The sequence below is a fragment of the Thunnus thynnus genome, chromosome 15 (assembly GCF_963924715.1).
Source record: "Thunnus thynnus chromosome 15, fThuThy2.1, whole genome shotgun sequence".
NCBI classification, from domain to species: Eukaryota; Metazoa; Chordata; class Actinopteri; order Scombriformes; family Scombridae; genus Thunnus; species Thunnus thynnus.
Genome location: NC_089531.1, coordinates 1441832 through 1466718, shown reverse-complemented (window position 1 = coordinate 1466718; position 24887 = coordinate 1441832). Strand labels below are relative to the sequence as shown.

The window sequence follows — 24887 nt, the reverse complement described above, 5'->3', positions numbered from 1 at the left end:
TGTTTTGTCTGTTTTTATTATTTCAATCTTTTTCTCTTTTGGGGGAAACAATAAGAGCAAACTGGAACCTTAATTTGTAAATAACAATAACTGACTGACAAAGGTGGTATTTAGTTTAAAGTTTGTCAAAAGAAGAAAAAAAATTACATAAAAATCATCTATAAAACACAATCCATGTTCACCTCTGGAGAAAAAAGCTCCATCCGTCTGAGATTAAAGTAAAGATTTTACAGAACAGTCTGTGTGGAAACTTCTGCTAAATCAGACACTTTATCTGATAAAACAAACATCTGACAGTCAGTTTGGGAATATGCTTTCTAGCTTTATTGTGTTTTATCCTTGATAACTTTGTAAGAATGTGTATGAGAAGCTAGCCTCTGCATGTTTTCTTTTCAAAGTATTGAATTAAGTCAATCAATCAATCAAAACGGTTTGAAAAACACGTAAAAATGTTTTATTGAAGCAAACAATCGACCTTCATGCATTCATATTCAATATGAATAAACAAACATGTATAAAACCTTCACAGAACATCTATACAACCTTTACTAACACACATAAGGCCTCTAGTTTAACTCTGGTGCATCACGGGAAGATGAAACCTGCTGCTGCCGTCAGAAAATAAAATATTCACAAACAGGAAAAATCCTGAAAAGTTCAAGTGTTTGAAGCATTAAAAAAACTTAAATGTTAAAGTTGCTGCTTGACATTGTCTGTAAAGTGTTACAGAACAAATCGACTGAAGAGCTGATCAGATTTAAGATCAATATTCTCCTCAAGCTGACCTTCAGATGTCTGTCAGGTAAACTAAGAGAGAATTTAATGATTTAAGGCTCTGATTGATCAGTTCACTCTAAAACCTGATCAATATTTTAATGTTTCAAGGAGACAGCTTCGTTACAACAGAACGCTTTTACAGAAGAATCAGCTGTTTCCTTCACGTTTAAACACAAACTCCTTCAAGCTGCAGTGATTACCTGATTTATTGACCAGCCAATAAGAAAATTAGTCAGCAACTATTTCAATAATCAATGATTCAAAGCAAAAATAAGATTAATAATAAGATTTTCTGCTTTTTTCTTTTCTATCTCAGTAAACTTTGGACATTTTTGACATTTTACAGATTTCATCCTGAAAATAATGTTCAGAATAATCGATAACGAAACTTCTCTCCAACACGCTGAGCTTCACCTTCCTGTCAAAGTTAGAAACTACTGCAGTAAAGTCAGCTGACAGGATTCAACAGGACACGTCTGTCTGCTCGGAAGGATCCAAACCACAGATCCACAGATGAATCAATATATCTGTGGTCTGATCAATAACTATAAATATCAAAGAAGTGTTTGAGCTCATTCAGAAACAGTTTGTCCAGCAGAGAACGCTGACAGGTTTTATCTTCACACTCTAACAGATCTGATTCAAGGATCCTGATCAAACTAAAGCTGCAACGATACGTCAATCAACAGAAAATTATCGATTAATCGTTTAGGTCGACCAAGCAAAAAACACCAAAAACATTTGATGGTTTCAACTTCTCAGATGTGAAAATTTCCCCAGTTTAGACCAACAGATCTAGACTTTATAAAATGTGTTTAAAGTCATTCTGGAGTTCTTCAGAACATTCAGATGTTCTGAGTCCAATCGTCCTCAATGTTTCTAGACGTTCAGAGTGATTCATATTATTTCTAGATTCCTTCCATTGGACTCTAAATTAAACCTGAATCTATGAAACAAACACAGTTCTGGATACAGAACACTTGTAGTGATTCATACACTCACTTACAATGAATCTGTTCAAGAGTCTTTGTACTGAATTCAGTTGAGATTCTACGATTTACCTGAAACCTTTGAACCTTCTGCAGAACTCTAGAAAGACTTTAGACACGTTCTAACAACACTTCAAGACCTGCGGAACATTCTGAGTCCTTCTAGAGACGTTCACAGTGTCGACCTTTCATTCCATTTTACTGTTCACTTTAGACTCAAAGAAGAGTCTGGAATCAACAGACAGTTTGAATGAATCCTGTCGTCTGTTTGTTTGTTTGTTTGTTTTTCTGTGTGGAGTCTGTAACTGAAACGTCACAGGTTTGATCCACATCATCAGAAAATCCGGATCAGATTCTCAGCTTTGAAGTCTTGTCTGTGATTGGCTGTGATCGTTCAGTCTGGAGCTGCTTCCTGCCTGCTGATTGGCTGGCATTCTGATGAACAGGAAGTGGATTTTTGGGATGCCGAGTGGAAAAGATTCATCAGGTCGTGAAAACGAAGGCTCACCTACAGGAAACAGACATGTAAATATTCAAAGACGAAGTCAGCTGCAGAAGCTGCAGAAGCTCCGCCCCCTCCACTCACCTGTTGGGCGGTCTTATTTCCCAGCTGGGCAGAGACGTGTCTGAACGTTTTCCTATTGGCTCCTCGCTGCTGACAGGCGGTCAGGATGGCACGGTCCGCCTCGCTGAAACAGGAAACATCCGTGGTCATAAATATAGTTTAATTGACTTTTAAGGTAAATAATTCTACACACAATATCCCATAATGACAAAGTAAGAACATGTTTTTTAGATATTTTTTCTTTAATTTATTAAATGTGAAATCAGTCTATTCAGAAGTCTAGAAGTTTTCTGGCAGCAGTTACAGTTGAACTCAACAAAAAGGATGAAAAGAAAAGAAAATCTGTTTTTTCAAACTAATTTTAAAACTCTTTCTGTAAAATGGAGCTGCCACCTAAAAGTCTCTGAGTCAACTTTAAACTGACTGGAAGAAACTGATTTACACAACAATAAAATACACTTAATGAATAATGTAGTCAGCAGAGTTTAAAATGGGAACATTTACAAACTTAATCTGCAGGGAAAACTAGCATAGATTCTGTTTCACACAGGAAGTGTCAGATATCTGATGACGGAGTGTTATCTACATTAATCATGATTAGATGAGTCAGGATCAGAGAAGCTTATTATCTCATCTTAACATTTCTTCTTATTAATATCAAATCATCCTATAGATCTACACTCACAGATTGGATCAGATCAGATTGGATTGGATCGGATCAGATCAGATCCAGGAGACTGCAGGAAACTATTGGACCTGTGAATTAAGTTTTATCAAATTAAAACGTTTGAAATGTTAAATGTTGTCCTGACCGGGTCCAGATGACGACTTTCTCTCCGTTGGAGCTCATCGAGATGTTTTTGGCACAAACTGCTCGCTCTGACTCCTCCTCTTCCTGTCTGTCACTTCTTGTCTCGCTCTCTTCAGACGTCTTCCTGGTTCTGTCAGGAGTATTCTGGGAAACGCAGTCCATCTCTGTGGTCTCCGAGCTGGTTGCTGCAGGAGACGACTGGGCATGGAGCAGCTGGAAAAACTCTGAGAATTCCTGCTGCAGGTCGGGGTGGCATTTGAGGAGAGACGAGATCTGAAAGATGACAGAGAGCTGATCAGAAGAGCTTAGTGATCAATACTGTGATTGATCCTGATATTATTTTAAATTAACTAAACTAAAGGTTTGTTTATGTTGTTAAAAACTGATGATCATGTGACTGCTGAAAGGGTCAAAGGTCATCATTTTACCTGCTCCATGTGCTCAGGTGGGGGGGTGGAGCTTCCCTGCAGCATTGACACCACCTGCTTGTAGAGGGCGGAGCCTTCTCCCAGGCTCTGCCCCAGTCGCCGTAGAAACCGCCGACTGTGCTCAAACATCTGTTGCTCCAACAGCTGATGGGGAGAAACCACAGAAGAAGAAGCATTAAGGTGGGCTCGGTCCGTACTGAGTACATCATGGCTGCGTCAGAGTGATGTCACTCACCAGTCCACAGCGGCGAGCCTGAGCTTGGTTCAGGAAGGCGGCAAAGTCTCTGAGCAGCTGAGGCCAGGGCCGCAGCACACAGCTCAGTCTGTCATACAGACCCTCCGGGGCCCCCGGGGGCCCCGCTGCAGAAAACTCCTCCAACAGCTGCAGCAGCTGCTCAGCGCGACCTGGACACACCTGCACTGCATCGCACACCTGCACAGGAGACAGGAAGCACAGACAAACACCAACACGTTACCGTACATGAATCACATCCAGGAGCAGGTCATCACTTCTCTGGACCGATCAGGATGCAGCATGTCACCTTGATATATGGTGAAAATATTCAGGTACTGCAGGTTTCATCAACACTAATTTTAGACTTTTTAATACATTTTAATGTTAATTTGACATCACTGCTGACTGGTTTAAGGGTTTGGTCCGGATCAGATTAGTCGTTTGCTGATATGCTGTTTTCAATATAAACTGCGGTGGAACGAGTTGACAGTATCACGACTGCCAACCATTTCCATTATTGTGATCATGGTTGTTTTCAGAGGGCAGCGTGAACACAGAGCTGCTCTCCTGCTACTCTGGACATGAACATGAGCTGTCAACCCACTGAGTGTGACTAACTTCTGGCTGTTTAGTTGTAACGTTCAGTGAGAGAGATCTATTTAACCCATTTTAATTGTATTTAAATGTCTTTTTATATTGTCTTATGTTGCTTTTACATTTTCTCTTGATGCCTTTTATGTTTTATGGGGAGGAAACATGTTTCCAAATGAGGTTTCATTCAGAAAACAAGCTGATGTTGTTTAGACATAATCTACCTCAAACATAAAAATGAGCACTTTGGAAATAAAACTATATTTTTATGTTAATGGATTTATTTTAATGGTATTATTGGCTGATTTTATTTGGTGTTGAAAGTTTATTTAAAGGACCAGTGTGTAGACTTTAGTGGCATCTAGTGGTGAGGACCTGCTCCCTCTGCAGATATAAAGGCTCATTCTATGGTAATGAAGACACAACGATTCTTTCAATGATTATTTCAGGTGATTAAACACTAATTAAAACGTACTTATGAATATTATATTCCATTTCTGCCAAGTCCGTTCTGCTAGATGCCACTAAATTCTACACACTGCTCCTTTAATAAAGGCTTATAAATGGAACTCAAGTACAGTATTTTTCTTTTTATATAACTTTGAGCCCATGGTTCTCATGTTAAGAAAATACATTTAAAAATTGGCACTGAAATATAGTTTTTCTGTGATATGCAGGATGCTTTTTATCTAGAGAAGTGATTACATGACTCTTCACTGTTAGTAATTTTTAAAAAAAATCGCATTATTTTCTTTTGAGTGCAATTTTTCCCCAATTCCTGCAATTTTACTGCAAAGAGAGCGGATAAAATATCACAAACTGTATCACAATTTTTGACAAAAACCGCTGCAAAATCAAACATTTCGGCCGCAATAATCACACAAAAACTGCAAAATCCTGGAGGGAGTGAAGTTTCTTTCTTACTCTGAGGAGGTAATCCTGAGCAAATGCTGCGTCCTCCGACTCCCTCTGATCATCTTCATCATCATCATCAGTTCCCTCTGATGACAGTTTCTCCTACACACACACACATACACACACACATTTGTTGTCATTACAAACATCTTCATCATGTCTCGGTTGAGAATTTTGTTTGGAAACGTCAACACACCTGCAGCTGCAGGATGGACGCTCCGGATTCATCTGAAGACATCCCTCCATCTTCATCTTCCTCTTCTTCTCCTGCTGCTGCTCTCTGTGGTGTCAGAGTAACTTCCTGTTCACTGTCTGACTCCGCCTCCTCAGGGTCAGGCACGTCATCATCGGGAGCGACACTGGACGAGGATTCAGACAGAGCCAGCAGGACGTCACTCTCCTCCTCCTCGTCCTCCTCTTCTTTAACGTCATCATCTTCCTCCCCTCCCACATTGATGACATCATCTCCCTGCTGCAGCTCCACCTGAGAGGGGGCGGGGCCTTCAGGAATAGGAGGTGGAGTCAGTGCTTCCTCTTCGTCACTCCTTGCTCCTCCTCCGTTCAAGGTGGATTTCTCTGCCGGAGGCAGAGCCAATCGTCTCCTCCTCAGGCCGGCGAGGGTTTGGTAGTGGCGTCTGATTTGCTCTCTGGTTGTCATGGAGACGGTGGAGGTGGTGATGTCAGCCTCAGTCTTCAGGAGGAGGTGGCGGAGGAGGACTCGGGGAGGGCTGAGAGCTCGAGTGCAGCGCGGTCTGGGAGGAGGAGGTGGGGAGGAGGAGGAGGGAGGGGGGAGGGGCTGCTGCAGCAGGACGAAGCCGATGCGGCGGAAGTCAAGGTTGGGGGGCAGGCGGGGCGGGTAGCGTGTCCCCGCAGGGAAGCTGTAGGTGTTGGAGGCGGAACGGAGGAAGGTCAGGTGACTCTGACGAGCTCGAACACACCTTGAGGCGGGCGGGGTCTCAGGGGCGGAGCCAGAGGGACTGTTGAAGTGTTTGATGGTCGGGTAGATGACAGGAAGACTCCTCTGTAAGAAAAGACTTATTACGTATTTATTTATTTCAAAATAAGATACCAAATGTTTTGATGTTGAATTGATAAAAGTTCCTTCAGTTGGATGTTTGTTTTGTTTTCATTCATCTGCCGGAAAGTGGAAAGTTTGTCATTGGCTCCAAGTTTCAACAACACTGAGAACTTTACAGTGAAGGAGGAGACATCTGGTGTCCAGCAGGAAAACTTATGACATGAAATATATTTGCAATTCCATATATTCTGGGATTTTTAATGAGGGAGAAGCAGTAGATGTAATTTCAAGGATTTTAAAGTGGTAATTATATTTTTTTGTGGAAAAACAATATCAGACACACATTATTGTTTCAGCAGAGTACTTATATGTCTTAATACATGTCTGGAGGAGATCTTTAATATATTTAATGAGTGTGATTATTATTTATGTTTTCATCTAATGTTACTAACTAAATTTGGATCTGGAGGCTTAAACCACCTTTTGCTAAACTAGTTCCTGGGAAATTTCAGAGCTAGCTAACGAGTCAGCAGAATAGCATAGGTTCATTATTAAACTAATCAATACTCCCAACTGTCAATACTCCCTGCTGTTGTTATTCATTATCATGACAATGACTCAGCTGAAATGCTTGGTAGCCACAGTCTAATGTAATGTTGTTTTATTTGTTAACTATAACTTCAGTTATACATTTTGCCTTTCAGTTTATGCCTCAGATTTAGTTTTTATTCTTTTATAAATGTGACCAGAGGAGTGAAGGTAATGTTAACTTGTTAACTAGCCTGTTATAGTTTGTTCAGATCTGTCACTACCTGGTTGCTCTTCTACTGTAAATACAACTGTAGTTATAAATGATGGGTAATGAACCTCTCAAATGTGAATATTTTATGGTTTTCATATCCTTCTTTGATAGTAAACTGAACATCTTTGAAATGAACCAAAAGATTAATTGATTATCTGAGAAAGAGATTGTTAGTTGCAGCCTTAATTTTAATGTAAACAGCCAAACTTTAGTTACTCAAGAAATGAATTAATCAATCAGCTGTTTGCTTTCAGTGAGCAAAGGCTGAGCTGTGCTGAAGGAATATACGTGACAGAGTCTTCAATATATAAACGTGTCTTTGTCGTCTCTTGCAGTGTGTTTCTGATCACAGGTATTGATCATGAGAACAGAAACAGGCTACAGTCGATGTGTGATGTCTGTAACTTACCACCAGCCACAGAGGCATGACGCTCTCCTCTCTCTCCACTGGAGGGCGTCTCTCTGCTGCGTCAACACCACCACACGCCACCGGCATCGACCACAACACACGCTGATACCTGAACGCCTGCACACACACACACATAACCCACATTCAAATCAGCTGTTTGAGGTATCTTTACTTGTATGTCTTTCTTTGTGAGGACATTTTGGCTTGTTCTCACACCTTCAAAGGGCTGTTTTAAGAGTCTAACGAATGCATGATGTCAATGGAGAGCCCTCACAAGGACATGTCCTCAGTTCTCAGCTCCCAGTCATCTAGTCTGAGAGAGCTGCATCTGAATAACAATAACCTGCAGGATTCAGGAGTGAAGCTGCTGTGTGCTGGAATGGAGAGTCCATACTGTACACTGGAAAGTGTCAGGTCAGGATTCAGATGTTTGTAAAGGTTCACTCAGCAAGTTTAGTTTGTGTTAATTAGCCCTCTAATTACATAACTGTTAAAGTGGAAACACTTTAAGATATGGAGATTCAGAATGTGTGTGTGTGCTACCTTGACAATGTTGTCGGGGGAACCGGGTCTGCAGCACTGCAGGATTCTCCGTCGGACCTGAACCAGAGTCTTCCTCAGTAAGAACTGAGACACCAGCTTGGTCGGATCACATGACCCCTCCATGTTCCTGAGACCCAGAACCAGCAGGCTGCACACACACACACAAACACACAGACACATAAACATACACATAAACATACACATCCAGTTAAACAGAACAGGTATTTAAATCAATTGTTGCAGGTGTTTCTGGGTGTGATTATATGTCATTCTATGTTTGTGTAGATGAATTTTTATTAAAACCATCATAGTGAGGACATTTTGGGCGGCCATCACAACTTCACCTTTTTTTTAAGAGTTAAAGGATCATTCTGGTGATTTTCTGTATTTTTCTTATTGTCAATAAATCTTCATGTTTGGATCTAAGCCAATAATGAACTGATCTACTAACAAGTATTGTGTGTGTATCAAAGCTGATATATCTTATTCCTCCGTTGTTGTCCAGAAACTATTAAAAACACGTCATTGAGTCAAACAGCTGCACTATATTAAGAATAACATATATCAGGTTTTGATACACACAGAATACTTGTTAGTAGATCAGTTCATTGTTGGTTTGGATCCAAACATGAGATTTAATGACAATAGGAAAAATATATAAAATTGCCAGTTTCAGGGTTAAGGTTAGAATTAGGGTAAGGGTTAGGGGAACGCATTATGTCAGTGAGAGCCCTCATAACTATAGAGAGACCAACGTGTGTGTGTGGTTACCAGTCCTCAGCTACAGTGAATGCGGCCGTCCGGCGGGGGCAGTACAGAGCGGGGTCGAGGCTCACAGAGGGCAGCAGCTCCGGGTAGAGGAAGACCGGACGAGTGGCAAACAGCCAGGCCAGTTCAGCCGGCATGACGGGGAAACATCGCACTGAACACACACATAAACACATGTTAACACACGTTATCACACAGAGAGACACACATATACACACACACGTGTATATATATATATATATATATATATATATATACACAGATAAACACAGACAGACACAAATACAGTCAACAAAGGAAACAAGTCTTTACGGAACTCTACATCAATGATTATCCATTAATAATAAAACACAGAACAAAAGGAAAAAGGTAGAAAGAGTTTGTTGAAGGATGAAGGTGGGGGTATAAATGATTCATTCTGTTCATCTTGTTGTGAGCAGTGGTAGAAGAAGTACTCAGATCCTTTACTGCAGTAAAAGTACCAATACAGCAATGTAAAAATACTCAATTACAAGTCCTGCGTGAAAAATCCTCCTACAGTAAAAGTACATAAGTATTATGAGCTTGATGTAGTTAAAGTATTGCAGTAAAAGTACATAAGTATTATGAGCTTGATGTAGTTTAAGTATTGCAGTAAAAGAAGTGGTTTGGTCCCTCTGACTGATATATTATTATATATAACATCATTAGATTATTAACAGTGAAGCATCAGTGTTAGAGCAGCATGTTACTGTTGTAGCTGCTGGAGGTGGAGCTAGTTTACACTACTTTATATACAGTTAGCTAATTTAGTCCAGTAGTTCCCAACCTAGGGGTCGGGCCCCTCCAAAGGGTCAGCAGATAAATCTAAGGGGTCGTGAGATGATTACACACTGCTTTTTGTAAGACGTCAAAAGCCAAAAAGGTTGGAAACCACTGGTTTCATCTTTAACAATGTGTTGTATTTTAAAAGCTTGTTATATTATCCATTGTGTCAAATCTTCATCTGAAAAGGTACAAACCCTGGATGTCTTTAAATCCTCCAACAAGTGGAGCTGAGATTCAGCTGCATTAAAATAAGGCACAAAACTAAAATAAATCAGACTAACTGATCACTCTGTATTGACAATCTGTGTACAGAATTATCTATCAATCTAAAAGCTGACGATGATTTGTAAATAAACGTGTGGACTGCCCCTTTAAGAGGACAGAACTCCGCAGACGTCCCATGATTCCGAGCGGCAGGCAGACTCACTGTGTCCGCGGGCGTCAGGTGTGCGTTTGTGCGGCAGGTAGGTGATGGGAGCCTGTCGCAGCTCCTCCAGCAGCTGCAGCGCCTCCTGCAGGTTGGAGGCTCTGAAGGAGCTGCAGAAACCTGGAACACCTGGTGACATCAGCAGCTCACCTCTCTGAGCCAACAGGTCCAACTCAAACTGACAGACAGAGAGAGAGACAGGTTGTCATGGCAACACAGGAGGCTGGACCAATCGGAGAGGAGCAGGCAGTTTAAATCTGATGTGGATGAACATTATTTACGTTACTTGATTTGTATGCTCTATGGTGTGTTTTTGTTTGTTTTTTGTCTTGTTTTGCCTTTTTTTTCTTCCCTCCATTGTGTTGTTTATCTTTTGTTGTTATACAACTATAAAAGCCTGTATCATTGCGGTACATATGCTTCACAATAGAAATATTTGAAAGGGAAATGTGGTGTATGTGGACACAGAGGAAATTTAAATGTGAATTGATTTATTTTGAAATTATTTATTTTACAAGTATGTAATTTCCTAAAAGGTTTCCTGGAAAGAACAATATACTCCTGTAAACAATTGAACACTTAATTTTGACATCCATGGACAATCCTGCACCTTACTACTCAATATCCACCTGGTGTGTGTTAATGTACAGTGTATTATAGCATCATTGAACAGTGTTTACTCAGCAAATAGTATTTTATAGTTATAGTTACGGTTATATCTCTGGTCTCTGTTTAGTGACGCTTTATTTTAAGGTCCTTTAATTTTATATATTATAAATGTTCTGAGTAATTTGCAGGTAGAAACAACTTCAAAAAGTGTGAAGGTGGTTTAGTTTGTATTTTTTCTTTAACTGACATAAAAATACTCTCAGTGTGGAGTTTTGCGTGTCAAACCACCACAGTTACACAGCAGCTTCTTTTAGAAAATTATGGATAGTTTGAGGAGAGTTAGTTGAGTTTATAAGCTGTTGTTGATTTCTGCAGGAGTTTCTTTGAAAAATGCAGTCCTTTTCTACAAAACAAATATGACTAAACAGTTAAGTCAATAAATAAGATATTGGTGTCTGAGGGGTTGTTTCTACAATCCTACACTACCGTGAAAGTAACAGTGAAACAGGAGTCTTCATTATACTGTGGAGAAAACAATAGTTGAACGCTACTCATTAAAATACTGATTGATTGCTTGTGTGTGCGTGTGTGTGTTTGTGTTACCAGGAACTGTCTGGTGGTCTCAGCTTCACTATGCAGTTTGGCCACAGGTGAACTCAACAAGTGAATCTGAACCAACAGCTGGACGTGCTGACAGACAGAAAGACAGACAGACAGACAGGTAGTTTAATTAGACTCTGTGTGTCTGCTGTCAGAAGTCGCATTTCAACTGCAGGAACTCAGTTCCTCTACCTCCTTTCCACCAGACGAACCAGCATCTAAATGAAGCTTCGGGGAGATTGTTTTACCTCCCAGAAAGTCCCTGCTGGGGTTTTTTTTTACTTTCCACAAGTACAGGAACTTTGGGGGCGGGGTTTGCAGGGAGGACTGTTGCTGACTGGTCATCACAGACAACACAGCTGCTTCAACTTGTGTGCCACTTCATTCATAAAACAAGGAAGTACTCTAGTATTAATTTAGGACGAGGGGAGGATATTTCTCTTTGTTTGTTAACGTTCAAAGTGAAGTTAGGCTTTGTTGTCAGCTTCCTGGCTCATCTCTTTCAAAAGATATATAAATAAATAAAGAGAGACAGACTGGCGGTGGTTGTCGGGCGAGCTACAGAGTGAATGGAGAGAGGGAGCGGTGGTAGCGAGAACAAAGCCGGTGAATGAGAGAAATAAAACATTATTCATCATTCATTCATTACATCTAACTCATGCAGCAGGAAATACAAACAACAACAGGACAAATCTGCGTTGTTGTTTCCTCGTGTGTGTGTGTGTACCTGCTGGAGCTGCTGCTGCAGTCTCTTCTTCTGCAGTTTGTCCAATTTCAGTGTGTATGGCTCAGGACAGCGAGTGTGTGTGTTATAGTGTGTGTGAGTCTGCTGTCTCTTCCTGATCAACGCCAGCTGCTGCTTCACTGTACGCAGCTCTGTGATTGGTCCGTCCTCCGCCTCATCGTTGCTCAGTCGTCTGTGATGAAACCAAAGTCAGTGTGAGACAGGAGCATGTGTGTGTGTGTGTGTTTGTGTGTGTGTATGTTCGTGTGTTACATACGTGTTGTGCTGCTCCTGTGTTGTTTGTGTCTGTACAGTTGGTGTTTCTTCTTGCAGCTCTTCCTCTTCTTCGTGGCCTTCATCATCCACTTCCTGTCCTGCAAGATCCTCTTTTAACTAAGAACACACAAAACAACCAACATCAAAACAAACAGAGGAACAGTTCCTGCCTGTTTTTCTCTACTTTCCCAAAAGTCTGATGTGTTTCCTTTTACAGACATGCTGCTCTATTGTATATATATTTTTATTAAGAAATATGGCGAATGAGAAGAGGAAACAATGTCAGTTTAATAATGAGAATTACAGTCAAAACATAGAAACATAATAATAATAGTACTGTGCATCTCAATGGATCAAAAGAAAAACAAGCCATTCTTTCTGCCTTGTTAGGGTGTTTTTATACTATTCAAAGTTCAAGCCCACAAAAACAGAACAAAGCAAAGGGAGAAAAGGAAAGAAGACATTAATTTTGACCAGATGATCGCGCTAAATGAAAAGTCACAGAATCAAAGTTATTACAATTCATGCTGAGGGGAACATGAATGTGTGAATCAAGTTTCATGAAAATCCATCACATACTTGAGATATTTAGATATCTACACTGCTAACGTGGCTAAAAATATCTGTATCTGTAAAATGGAAGCCTGACACGAGAAGAACCACTGCAGTGAACTATAAATCAAAGACCTACAATGGGACCAGACTACTTCCTGAATACAGACACATGTTTAAGTCTCACGCTGCAGTTTCAGCTTTCTGCTAAATGTGGTCTGTTCGTCTATGCGTGTGATTAAGTTTAAGGAGACTCACCGTCTCAAACAACTCCTCCATCAGTTCATTCACCTCCTTCTCTGCAGGACAAAGAACATCAGAGCTGAAACTCACCCTCATTGCTGATTATTGATCAGCCAGAGATAATAATTAATACTCAATACAGGTGTTCTGATCAGATTTTGTTCATTTAATCACGATCAATCAATTGATAACAAACTCCGTGTGTGTGTGTGTGTGTGTGTGTGTGTGTGTGTGTGTGTGTGTGTGTGTGTGTATGTGTGTACTGACTGGTGATGCGGACAGCCTTGTCGTCACGGTAATCCTCCAGGTCCGGTTCATCGATGTCAGCCAGAAAGTTGTACTCTGGATCATCTTCATCATCACACTCCTCTGAAAGAGAGACAGACACACTGCGTGAGCAACACAAACACACACACACACACAGACACACACACATGGGAAACACACAGACACACAGACACACACACACAGGAAACACACAGACACACACACACAGGAAACACACACACACGCATACACACGAAAAACACAGACATATTCACACGCACACAGGAAACATACAGACACATACACAGGAAACACACACACACACACACACACACACACAGGAAACACACACTCTCGACTCAGTCAGACCTTCGTTGTCCATCTCTGTGGTCATCAGGCCTCTCAGCCAATCAGTCCACTCCCTGTCCTCGTGGGCAGAGCTGGAGTCATACATGTCAGGTGTGATGTCAGGGGCTCGGAGCTCCGCCTCCAGCTGGCCCAACGGGACATCGCGTAGAGGACGCTTCGACCGAGTCCGGTACGCCATCAGACCGACCTCGTCCTCCGACTCAGTCTGGTTCTGATTCCAGTTCTGCTTTACGTCCAGTTCCTCATTTACAAAAAAACACACATTTACTAACTAAGGATACAAAACCTTTTATCAACTGCTAATCTCTCCTCACTCTCATATATTAGCACAGATGTGCTAAATATTCAGACAGCAGCTTCTTCAGGGCTGACCGTCACTTTCGCCAGTTAAAATACCAAATATGTCAGCTGGAGATCATTAATTTTAATGTTCTCTCTGTAGTCAGTGACTTAAATGACCAACAAGGCTTCAGAAGAATATTAGATCAATAACTGAAGCATATTTTCTGCTGCTCAGCTCATTTTCAGGTTGTAAACATTCATCAGAGACACACACAACAAAAGATCTAGAGTGAATCTGTGAGTTTTAGTTATCAATATCACTGTAGATATCATGTTGAGAGCTGAGCAGAAATATAACAGATTCAATAAAATGCTACTGAAGTACAACCATAGGCAGTACCAGCGCATGCTAACCACGCTAAAGCAGCAGCAGCAGCAGCAGAGCCGCCACACAGTCTATCAGTCTGGTTCAATCCTCCAGCTGAGACAGGAAGTCAGAACAGCCGCCACACAAGCAAACCCTTCACACTAAATTTCACAGGTTCAAAAACTGAACTGTACCTGAAATTAAAAAGAACCCAGAGCTGCCTGATCCAGCACCACTCACCATGTTCCCTCCATAACCGACAACTCATCCTGTACAAAACATCAAACTCTGTACATACATTCTGTCTACTGTCCAAATAATCAGGACCCACATTGAAGACATCCCCCTATCAAACAGAGAGACTATATAGAACATTACAAATGTGACAAGCGTGGTCATTTACATAAAAATGTATGTAACACAACTTAAACTGGTCCTAAAGCTCTAGAGACTGGTCCTAAAGCTCCAACAACTGGCCCTAAGGCTCTAGCGAATGGTCCTAAAGTTCTACCAACTGCTCCGCCAACTGCTCCTAAAGCTCCAACAATTGGTCCAAATATTAATTTCTAATTGACATTGTGGGTGTATGTGATGTGCTATTGTGTGTAGCTTTGTATTTTGTATGGTGTGTTCTGTTTTTTTTTTTGTTTGTTTTTTTGCTTTGTTTGTTTGTTGCTCTGCTGTTGTATATTTTGATTGTGGGGGACTACGGCTGCAAATTAGCTTCAGGCTAACTCTGGTGCAGTGCATCTTTAATATTTAAAACTGCACACTGTCCCAATCAATAAATCAAATCTAATCAAATCAAATGTCAGACCTACTAACATGTTTTAACATCTGGTGTTGTGTTAGTGGAAGATGTGTTTTTCGGTGTTACCTGGTAGGGCTCCATGCACACAGCCAGCTCCTCTTCCACAGCATGAAGCTTCTCCAGGAAGGTGCTGTCAGGCACTGCTTTGGGAGGCAGAGCTTTGGGAGGAGGAGGAGGGCCCATTGAGACAGACCCTGCCCTAAAACGCCTGGATCGGCTGCGAGAAGTCTAACAGGGAGAGGCAAGAGACAATCTTCATGTTAATGAATACATCAATGTGTTGTCATGTGACCATGATCTGACCAAGCACAACAGAGAGGAGGCAGGTTTAGAGCTTCTATAGAGAGATGAACATTCAGGACAGAAACTAACAGCAAACTGCAGTTTAATATTCCAACTATAGATCACCTTCAGTTCCTTCTTCCCAAAGAAGGGAGACTTTCAAGGGGTCACTGCAACCTGCAAGTTGAGGTAGTATAGTTTCCTGCCTTTTAAACTCCCTATTTTAAACTACTTCTAGTTAGAAAACGTCCTGACAGAGTTACCTGCCAGGGGCTGCAGCTGTCCTCATCCACTTTGTTCAGTCGACTTCCTCTGGGAGACGAAGCCGTGCTCTCCATGTCGCTCTCCTGGAATGTCTACAACACATCAATCAATAAATAATCAAAGTAAGTCATCAGCATGAAACCTTACTGCAGCCAATCAGAGCAGAGCCTCACATCTTCAGCTGTCTCGTCTTCCTCTTCCTCATCAGGACGGTACTCTTCATCAGAGGAGTCTTCCTCAGCCAGAGGGATGTCGACAAACTGAGGAGCCTGAAGATACACAAACAGTCTGAGCTTTAAGTTTAACTTAATCAACGTTTTATCTTTAATTTATATACAAAACAAACAAAAACCCAATGTTTCCTAATTGTGTCCTGCATCTTAAATTATATCTGTTTCTCTCTTTCATGGGAGCTTCAGTTTTATTTATCCATAGATAGATGGACCTCATTGTCAAAGAAATGAAAATGTTTAAACCTGAAACACACACAAGAAAAGTTTTAAAAAGGGCTTAAAATTTGTTTAAAAAATTTAAAAACTTGTTTTAAAATATGTTGTAAAAAATGTTAAAATTTTTAAAATTTGTTTAAAATGTTGCAAATTTTTTTTAACTGCTTATAATGTTTTTAAAAAGTTTGTTTTTTCAATGTTATTTAAAGTTTTAAAAGGTTATAAGAAAGGTTTTTAAAAAAATAGTGGTTAAAATATATAGATTTTACTTAGAAGTTGTTTACATTTTATTTTTAATGTTTAAAAGCATAAAATATTTAAATTTTGTTAAAATGTCAGAAAGAGTTTTCCTTTTTCTATTGTTTAAAGGGATTCACCGATCCAACTTTTTCAGTCCTGATATGGATACCTGAGCTTTGGGTATCGGCTGATATCAAGTACCGATCTGATAATTAATAAGCTTGTTTAATTAATATGCTGTTTGCTTCACTGTGTGGAGGAGACTGGGATCATTCTTTTATGTGTAAGACAACATCAGGTTTGACTTAAACATTGCTTTCCTAACTTTGTAAAACAAAATATAACAAATAAAAACATCAATATAAATTTACTGAATTGTTATTTATTAAAGCTATGGTATGCAATACCAGATCGGCCCCATGTCACCGATACCCAATCCAGCTATTTGAGTCAGTATCAGACCGATATCTGATATCAGTATTGGTATCAGTGCATCGTGAGTTTAAAGTATTAGACAATGTTTTGAAATTTTGTTCATAATGTGACAAAAGAACACCATCAGAGGTAATTAATGACAAAACTTTGACCTGTATGAAATGTTTGTTGCTGGGAGGAAACTGACATTTTACCTTGTTGACGTCACTGGTTTTCTTGATGGGAGAGATGTTCCAGGCTGGAATCACCTGACAGGAAATATACAGGATGAGAGTGAGACAGACAGAGAGAGAGACAGAGAGACAGAGAGAGAGAGAGAGAGAGAGAGACAGAGAGAGAGAGAGAGAGAGAGAGAGAGAGAGAGAGAGAGACAGAGAGAGAGACAGACAGATAGGCAGACAGACAGAGAGAGAGAGAGAGAGAGAGAGAGAGAGACAGACAGACAGACAGGCAGACAGGCAGACAGGCAGACAGACAGAGAGAGAGAGAGAGAGAGACAGAGAGAGAGAGGGAGGCAGACAGAGAGAGAGAGAGAGAGAGAGAGACAGAGACAGACAGACAGACAGGCAGACAGGCAGACAGGCAGACAGACAGAGAGAGAGACAGAGAGAGAGAGAGAGAGAGAGAGAGAGAGAGAGAGAGAGAGAGAGAGAGAGAGAGAGAGAGAGAGAGAGAGAGAGACAGAGAGAGAGAGAGAGAGAGAGAGAGAGAGACAGAGAGAGAGAGAGAGAGAGAGAGAGACAGACAGACAGACAGACAGACAGACAGACAGACAGACAGACAAACAGACAGACAGGCAGACAGACAGGTGTCTCACCACTCCCTTCTCCACGACTTCTTTAAACTTCGATCGAGTCATTTTGGGCTCCTAAAAAAAACAGAAAACAGGTTTGTGAAGCTGCAGGTGGATTCAGACACTTACAACACTGAGCTCCGCCCCTCCGCTCTGATTGGACGGAGACACCAGAGACGCAAAGACACTCACAAACGGAGGGACGGCTTCGGTCTCGTTGATAGCAGCTTTCATCATGGCCACCACGTGTTCGTTGGTGATCACTTCCTGCAAGTCAAAGGTCAAAGGTAAGGTTTCTTAATTTATTATTGGCATTATTTTAATAAATAAAACACATGTTCAAAATCTTAATGTTATCATCTCATATGAAAAACTATTAAATGACACTAACAGCTGTCTAATAATAAGTTAATATTAAAGATAAAGATCGACCAGCTTAATATAAATTAATAAGTTAATAAGTCCTCCATCACTGCTGGCTTATGTGAAATGCATGCTGGGTAACAGGCAGCACCTGTGCAGGTGTGACTCACATGGATGATGTTCTTGACATTCACAGTGGTCAAGTTGTGCTGTTTGGACTTTGTCTCCAGTGATTGGTCCAGCTGCCTGTCAATCTCCACGTCTACTCCCACCTCCTCCTCCTCCTCCTCGCTCTCTGAAGCTCCGCCCCTCTGCTCCTCCTCTTCCTCAGTCAGTTTCTTCTTCCTCTTCCTCACTGCTCTCCTCCTTCCTGCCTTCAGCTCCACCTGACTGTCCTCTGAGAGACAGACATTTATGATTAATCAAAGTTTATTATTATAATTATTATTATATGACTTCAGTGTGTATTAAAGCGCTGACTGTTTTTCAAACGTTGATTCAAATGAACTTTTATTAAACTCCAAGTCTCTGAAATGAGTGGAAACCAAATCTGTAGAACGTCCACGTGACTAAAACCTTTTTAACTGAAATGTAAAACTATCACATTATGGCCATCAGAAACACCTGTCCTTTAAAAACAAATAAAACCTGAAGCTGGACAGACAGGTGACCTCACTAGGTGTGTTTGTGTGTGTGTGCGTTTGCGTTACCCATGGTGATGACGAGGCTGGAGTCGGTGGTGTCTTCCTCCACCAGCAGGTAACCCTCTTCCTCCTCCTCCTCAGCTCTGCCGCCTGCAGGAGCTGCAGGTGGGGGCAACAGCGAAGCATCATGGGAGACAGCCTGAGGACTGCAGCGTGGCGTTCGGATGCTCCGTGCACCGGGGTCGACAAGGTTGTTGGCGTTGTTGCTGGTGACAGTAGTCTGGGTTCTGGACGGGGCCAGTTTGAGGCGTTTGCGGACCGAATTCATTGTGGAGAAGCATGACCTCTGACCTCTGAAACAGTGACATCATCAAAACAACGTGAGTCAAAGTGTTGATGATACGTTCTTAACACGTTTAAATGATGGAGAGAAAGAAACGAGTGCAGCTAACCATTACTTTCATTATTGATAAATCTGCCAATTACTTTCTCAATTAATCTATAAATCGTTTGGTGTTTCACAATGTTTATTATTGTTGTTAATTTACCTGAAGTTATTTGTAACTTTTTCACTTGTTTGAATGATTTAAACATTTTTAATTAAAACCACAATGAGCTGAATGTTAGCTAGGGCTGCAACTAACAGTCATTTTCATTATTGATGAATCTGTAGATGATATTCTTGATCAATTGATGATTCCAGAGTCCAAGGTGACATCTATGGCTGCAACTTATATTAGGATTATTTTCCTTATCTATTTATCTGTCAATTATTTTCTCAATTAATAGTTTGGTCTATAAGATGTCAGAAAATGGTGAAAAACGTCAATCACTGTTTCCAAAAACCCAAGATAACGTCCTCAAATGTCTTGTTTTGTCCTCAACAAATATATTCAGTTTACTGTCATAGAGGACTAAAATTCACATTTAAGAAGCTGGAATCAGAGAATTTGGACATTTTTTTTTAAAAAAAAATTACTAGAATGATTAATCAATTATCAAAATAGTTGGCAATTAATTTAATAGTTGGCAACAAATTGATTAATCATTGCAGCTCTGGTGACATAAACAGTCTAAAACCCCCAAAATATTCAGTTTACAAAGATATAAAACAGACAAACAAAGAAAGTGATCATTAAATTTTCTAAATAGTGGCTGATTATTTTATTGTCAATCAAGTTATTAATTTATAAACTCATCATTTCAGCTGTAATTAATATTTTAATCATTATTTAAGTCAGGTGTGGTGCCATCTGGGAGTTTCTATCTGTTTCTAATGTGTCTGTGTCTCCCCTGCAGTAACGGTTGTCATCATTCACTCTCTCTGCTTCCAGCTAGTTATTTATTTTGCTTTCGACACCGACTGAGAGGAAGCTCGTCCACAGATGTAGAAGATGTTCTCAGAGGCAAGAGGGAGACCAAAATATAAAAAAAGACTAATTGGTTGAAATAAACCATTACCAAATCTAAATATCATTTATAAAATAATTTTTCTCTCTTCTTTGGAAAAAAATCCATTATTGAAATTCTGATTAAAATGCTCCTGCTGTCCAGATCTCTCATATCACCCTGCATTCATGTAGTGTCGGAATAATCAGAAAAACAAGTTTCCAACCGGGAAAATTAACATGAACGCCCCCTAAAGTTGGAACGACTCAGAAAGTCGTATTATGGTACACGACTTACCGACTAGACGTCCTATACGCAGAAACATGGTGGACGAAAGTTAATGTTTGGTTGATGGTAAGAAACTCTTTATTAATTCATGTATCACATATCACTTTTTTTGCTCACATGTAATTTGTAATATGTAATATGACCTGGATTAATTAGAAAAGTTATTTATTAGCATAAACCCTGATAACAAGTCAGGTAAAGTAATATTTCAGTAATTGTAGGGGATGTACTGGTGCATCAACAAGTCTGGGACAAAATCACTAATATAAAGCTTCAAACTGTTTCACCCATCAGCCTCTCTATACAAAAGAGAAGAGGATCCCATGCTTTATGTAGATGAAGCTCTAACAATTAAATTAAACCCAATATTGATTGGGTTTAATTAAAGCACAGCGTCTGAGTACCAGACTGCCTCTGTCCAATCAGCAGCAGGTATGTTCAATACAATGAAATGGCATCATTAATGATTCCTCTACACAGTGTTGAAACTGGTTTTGCAGTGTAAAGTTAAGTTTTGGACGTGTAGTGCAGGTTAACAGAGCATAACTATGACCGGTAAGTGAAGTATGAACCTGTTTGCTGATCTTATTTTAGTTTTGTTGTCAATCAGAGTAAGATGAAGCCCAGAGGATCACCGACCAGCTCTGTGAAAGATTTGACCATGGTAAGGTATCCAGGAAGTGGAGTACATTATTAGATGGCTTTAAAAAAGTCGAAGATAAGAATAACTCAACAGGGAGAGGTACGAAGAAATTTTAGTTTTATCATGAAATTAGTGAGCTAATCGGAAGGCATCAGGATGTAGATTTCACTGTAATAACAACTGCTAAAGGTGTTGCGATTGTAAGACCGGAGGTCTTGGTGACACCTGGCAGAACAGTCCGCAGCAGAGTACTGATGTCACTGATGATGACAGCACTTCCTCCTCCACCTCATCCGCCACGCCGATGAGAAAGAGGAGGAAGCAAGGAACATCTCCCACAAACGAAGGACAACGATGGTGAGCAGCATTACTATTTTCTAGTTCCATTTGTGATTTTTAAGTTATTTTAAGGATTTTGGGATCACTTTACTAGTAATGGGAATTGCTAAGATTTTATTGATACCGATGCCATTATTGATTCTGCCTATCGGTTAGATTTTTTATCGGTTCAAACAACTGTTTTATTATTTCCACTGGTTATCAATGACCTTGCATGCTGATGAATATATTAAACATAACTGGTAGATGAGATAAATGGTCCACAACCAAAAGTTAACTGTGTTAATTAATGAATTCATTCATTTGAAAGCATCTTACAGTCTCCTGCTTGTATAAGAATAATAAACTGAGGGAGGTGGACTGCTCCGCTGTGTTATTAACGTCATGTCTCCTGCAGTAGAGAGCAGCATCTCTGCTCCGCTGTGTTATTAACGTCATGTCTCCAGCAGTAGAGAGCAGCCTCTCTGCTATGCTGTGTTAACGTCATGTCTCCAGCAGTGAGCAGCATCTCTGCTCCGCTGTGTTATTAACGTCATGTCTCCAGCAGTGAGCAGCATCTCTGCTCCGCTGTGTTATTAACGTCATGTCTCCAGCAGTGAGCAGCATCTCTGCTCCACTGTGTTAACGTCATGTCTCCAGCAGTAGAGAGCAGCCTCTCTGCTATGCTGTGTTAACGTCATGTCTCCAGCAGTGGAGAGCAGCCTCTCTGCTCCACTGTGTTAACGTCATGTCTCCAGCAGTGAGCAGCATCTCTGCTCCACTGTGTTAACGTCATGTCTCCAGCAGTAGAGAGCAGCATCTCTGCTCCGCTGTGTTAACGTCATGTCTCCAGCAGTGAGCAGCATCTCTGCTCCGCTGTGTTATTAACGTCATGTCTCCAGCAGTGAGCAGCATCTCTGCTCCACTGTGTTAACGTCATGTCTCCAGCAGTAGAGAGCAGCATCTCTGCTCCGCTGTGTTATTAACGTCATGTCTCCAGCAGTAGAGAGCAGCCTCTCTGCTATGCTGTGTTAACATCATGTCTCCAGCAGTGAGCAGCATCTCTGCTCCACTGTGTTAACGTCATGTCTCCAGCAGCAGAGAGCAGCCTCTCTGCTATACTGTGTTAACGTCATGTCTCCAGCAGTAGAGAGCAGCCTCTCTGCTCCGCTGTGACAACGTCATGTCTCCAGCAGTGGATAGCAGCCTCTCTGCTCCACTGTGTTAACGTCATGTCTCCAGCAGTAGAGAGCAGCCTCTCTGCTCCGCTGTGTTATTAATGTCATGTCTCCAGCAGTAGAGAGCAGCCTCTCTGCTCCACTGTGTTAACGTCATGTCTCCAGCAGTGGAGAGCAGCCTCTCTGCTCTGCTGTGTTATTAACGTCATGCCTCCAGCAGTGAGCAGCCTCTCTGCTGCTCCGGAGAAAGACATTGTTGTACGAGACGCTGAACGGACGCAGCGTTTTTTAAGTGAAACAGACTGAGCACTGAGTTATTTTCTTCTTATTTTCTATTCTCTTCTCTTTTACACACCTCAGTGTTGGTTTTATATGTTTAATGCTGCAGTGTGTGTTGGTCAGCTGGTCTGATCTCATTTGTTATTGCTGGAGTTTGCTGCTCTGCTCTGCGGTGACGGCGTAGAAAGTTGACAGTATACTTCACGGTTCTCGATTCCCATCCCTAAACTTTACTAGATAAAAGTAAAACTAAACACCACTTCTGGTTGGGTCCAAGGACTACCAGGGTCCATTAGGGGATATACCACTGTAATCATATTACAATTCATCGAATATTATCGCAATAACAGAAAATTTATGAATTGTAAACATGAATTTAGCCCTTCATATTTGCAAAGACACTTTTTACAATCAACCACAACACACATATTTAATCCAGGGATAGCCTACAAATGTTCGCATGCCAAAATATAACAACTCCTTGGCAACTTTTTTCTTAGTTTGGAGGGCAGTCAGAAATTGCTGCAAATAAACCAAACTAAAATAAGTCCTAAATAAAATGCCAAGAATTTAAATGAAAGGAACAGATTGGTAATTGTTGACAGTCCTCTTCATTGTCTCCACACGTTTCCTGCTCTATTAGAGTTGAGGTCAGTGAACTCCGAGCGGCTGCCTCAGGACTAGTATCTCAACCTGCTGTAGCCTGAACACAAACAGACATCCAGAGACGTCTTCCATGATGAGAGGATGCTGATATGTGGCGTAATGGGCTTCACAAATGACTGCATGGATCAAATGTTGCTGATGTGGATGGAAATCCACCAGCTTAAAAAAATCAATTTTAAAACATAAAGGTCTGAAGAGGATGCAGCAACATTTTAATGTACTTGATATAGAAGCTAAATCCTCTATATTATTATTATCATTATTATAAATAATATTGTTGCAGCTGGTGCAATTAGATGGTTTTCATTTTTCTTTAAAGATTTTTTATTTATTTTTTTGTTTGGTGCAAAGATGCCAAATTAACAAAGAAAGCTGTTAAGACTTCAGAGACACCTCATTTCCTCTTCACAACCATAACAAATTGTTTGCCACGTAACTTCCACAACAGATTCTTATTTCTGGCCTTCCTGTATGTGTGCCGTTCATTTATTAACCACATATAAACTTGGTTTGGGGTCCTGATGCCAACAACCGCTCTGCCTCTGCCTACCTTACAAGATCCAAAGAAAAGGAGAGTATTCATAGCTCCATTTAGTTTTTTCCAAGTGCTCTTAAAATCACTATTAAACTGCCAAAATAAAACAATAAAGCCGTGGGTTGGTTTATCTCTTGTCCTCCACAATTTTTTGAATGATCAGCCGCCACTGATACATTAACACGCACACATCATTAAGACCTCACACACTGTACTGACATCACTGACATACTTGAAATAATTGTCACCTCTTTAATTCGGTTTATTGGAACCTATAATCTGATTCACTTTGGTTATTTTGTGTAATAGTGTCTTTGTTTAAATGTTTGCTATGGTGTGGTCTCCCTTTTTATTGTGACTTTCTGAGCCGGCTCATGGCAGGTAAGTGAAGGAACATTTTGAAAATAAAGCTCAATAATAAGATGTTATCTAAACCAGAAGCAGCTGCAACATCCATGTTGTTAAAAACAATATTTGTTTATTTGCAAATGCAAATGACGCTGAGTTTCAGTCTGAATGAATGAAAACAGTCCAAACTGCGGGATTAACGCGGTATTCACACTGAAACACTCCGGTCTGTCTGTCTGTGTGTCAGCTCTGTCAGTTAGCAGTTAGCTTCTGTTAGCGCCTCACCGGCAGCTCAGGCTGCAGTTACTGTGTATTGAGTTAGCATACTAGCACCTAGCCGGCTAACGTTAGCATGATGAACCGGTGCAGACAGTTGTCCCGGTGAGTCTGTCCGGGTGTCGGTCTGCCTCTCCGGTGCAGCACTAACAGCTCGGTGCCAGTACCGGTGACTTTATAAACCTTTACATGAAAGCTCCGTTAAAGCAGCAACACACTTACCCGCCACAACAGCGACAAGCATCCGCCTCTGAAAACTACATTTCCGGGGGTGCGTCTTGGCGTAACTGTGACGTAAACAACTCTGCAGCG

At 40.8% G+C, this 24887-nt stretch overlaps 1 protein-coding gene across 1 annotated transcript; it reads right to left on the bottom strand.

The window, feature by feature from the left end:
* Positions 1 to 431: 431 nt before the first annotated feature.
* On the bottom strand, positions 432 to 24887 carry gon4la (gon-4 like a). The gene is made up of 26 exons (XM_067612875.1): positions 24798 to 24887; positions 18722 to 19008; positions 18182 to 18408; positions 17841 to 17915; positions 17673 to 17723; positions 17050 to 17103; positions 15905 to 16000; positions 15731 to 15823; positions 15252 to 15413; positions 13726 to 13966; positions 13357 to 13458; positions 13105 to 13145; positions 12296 to 12411; positions 12022 to 12211; positions 11298 to 11384; positions 10086 to 10263; positions 8855 to 9005; positions 8084 to 8231; positions 7541 to 7657; positions 5508 to 6332; positions 5321 to 5413; positions 3806 to 4003; positions 3571 to 3714; positions 3144 to 3415; positions 2353 to 2455; positions 432 to 2274 (listed from the first exon to the last, which is right to left on the bottom strand). Exons 2-26 carry the CDS (start codon positions 18981 to 18983, stop codon positions 2161 to 2163), a joined length of 4140 nt encoding a protein of 1379 aa, XP_067468976.1. The 5' UTR covers positions 18984 to 19008; positions 24798 to 24887; the 3' UTR covers positions 432 to 2160.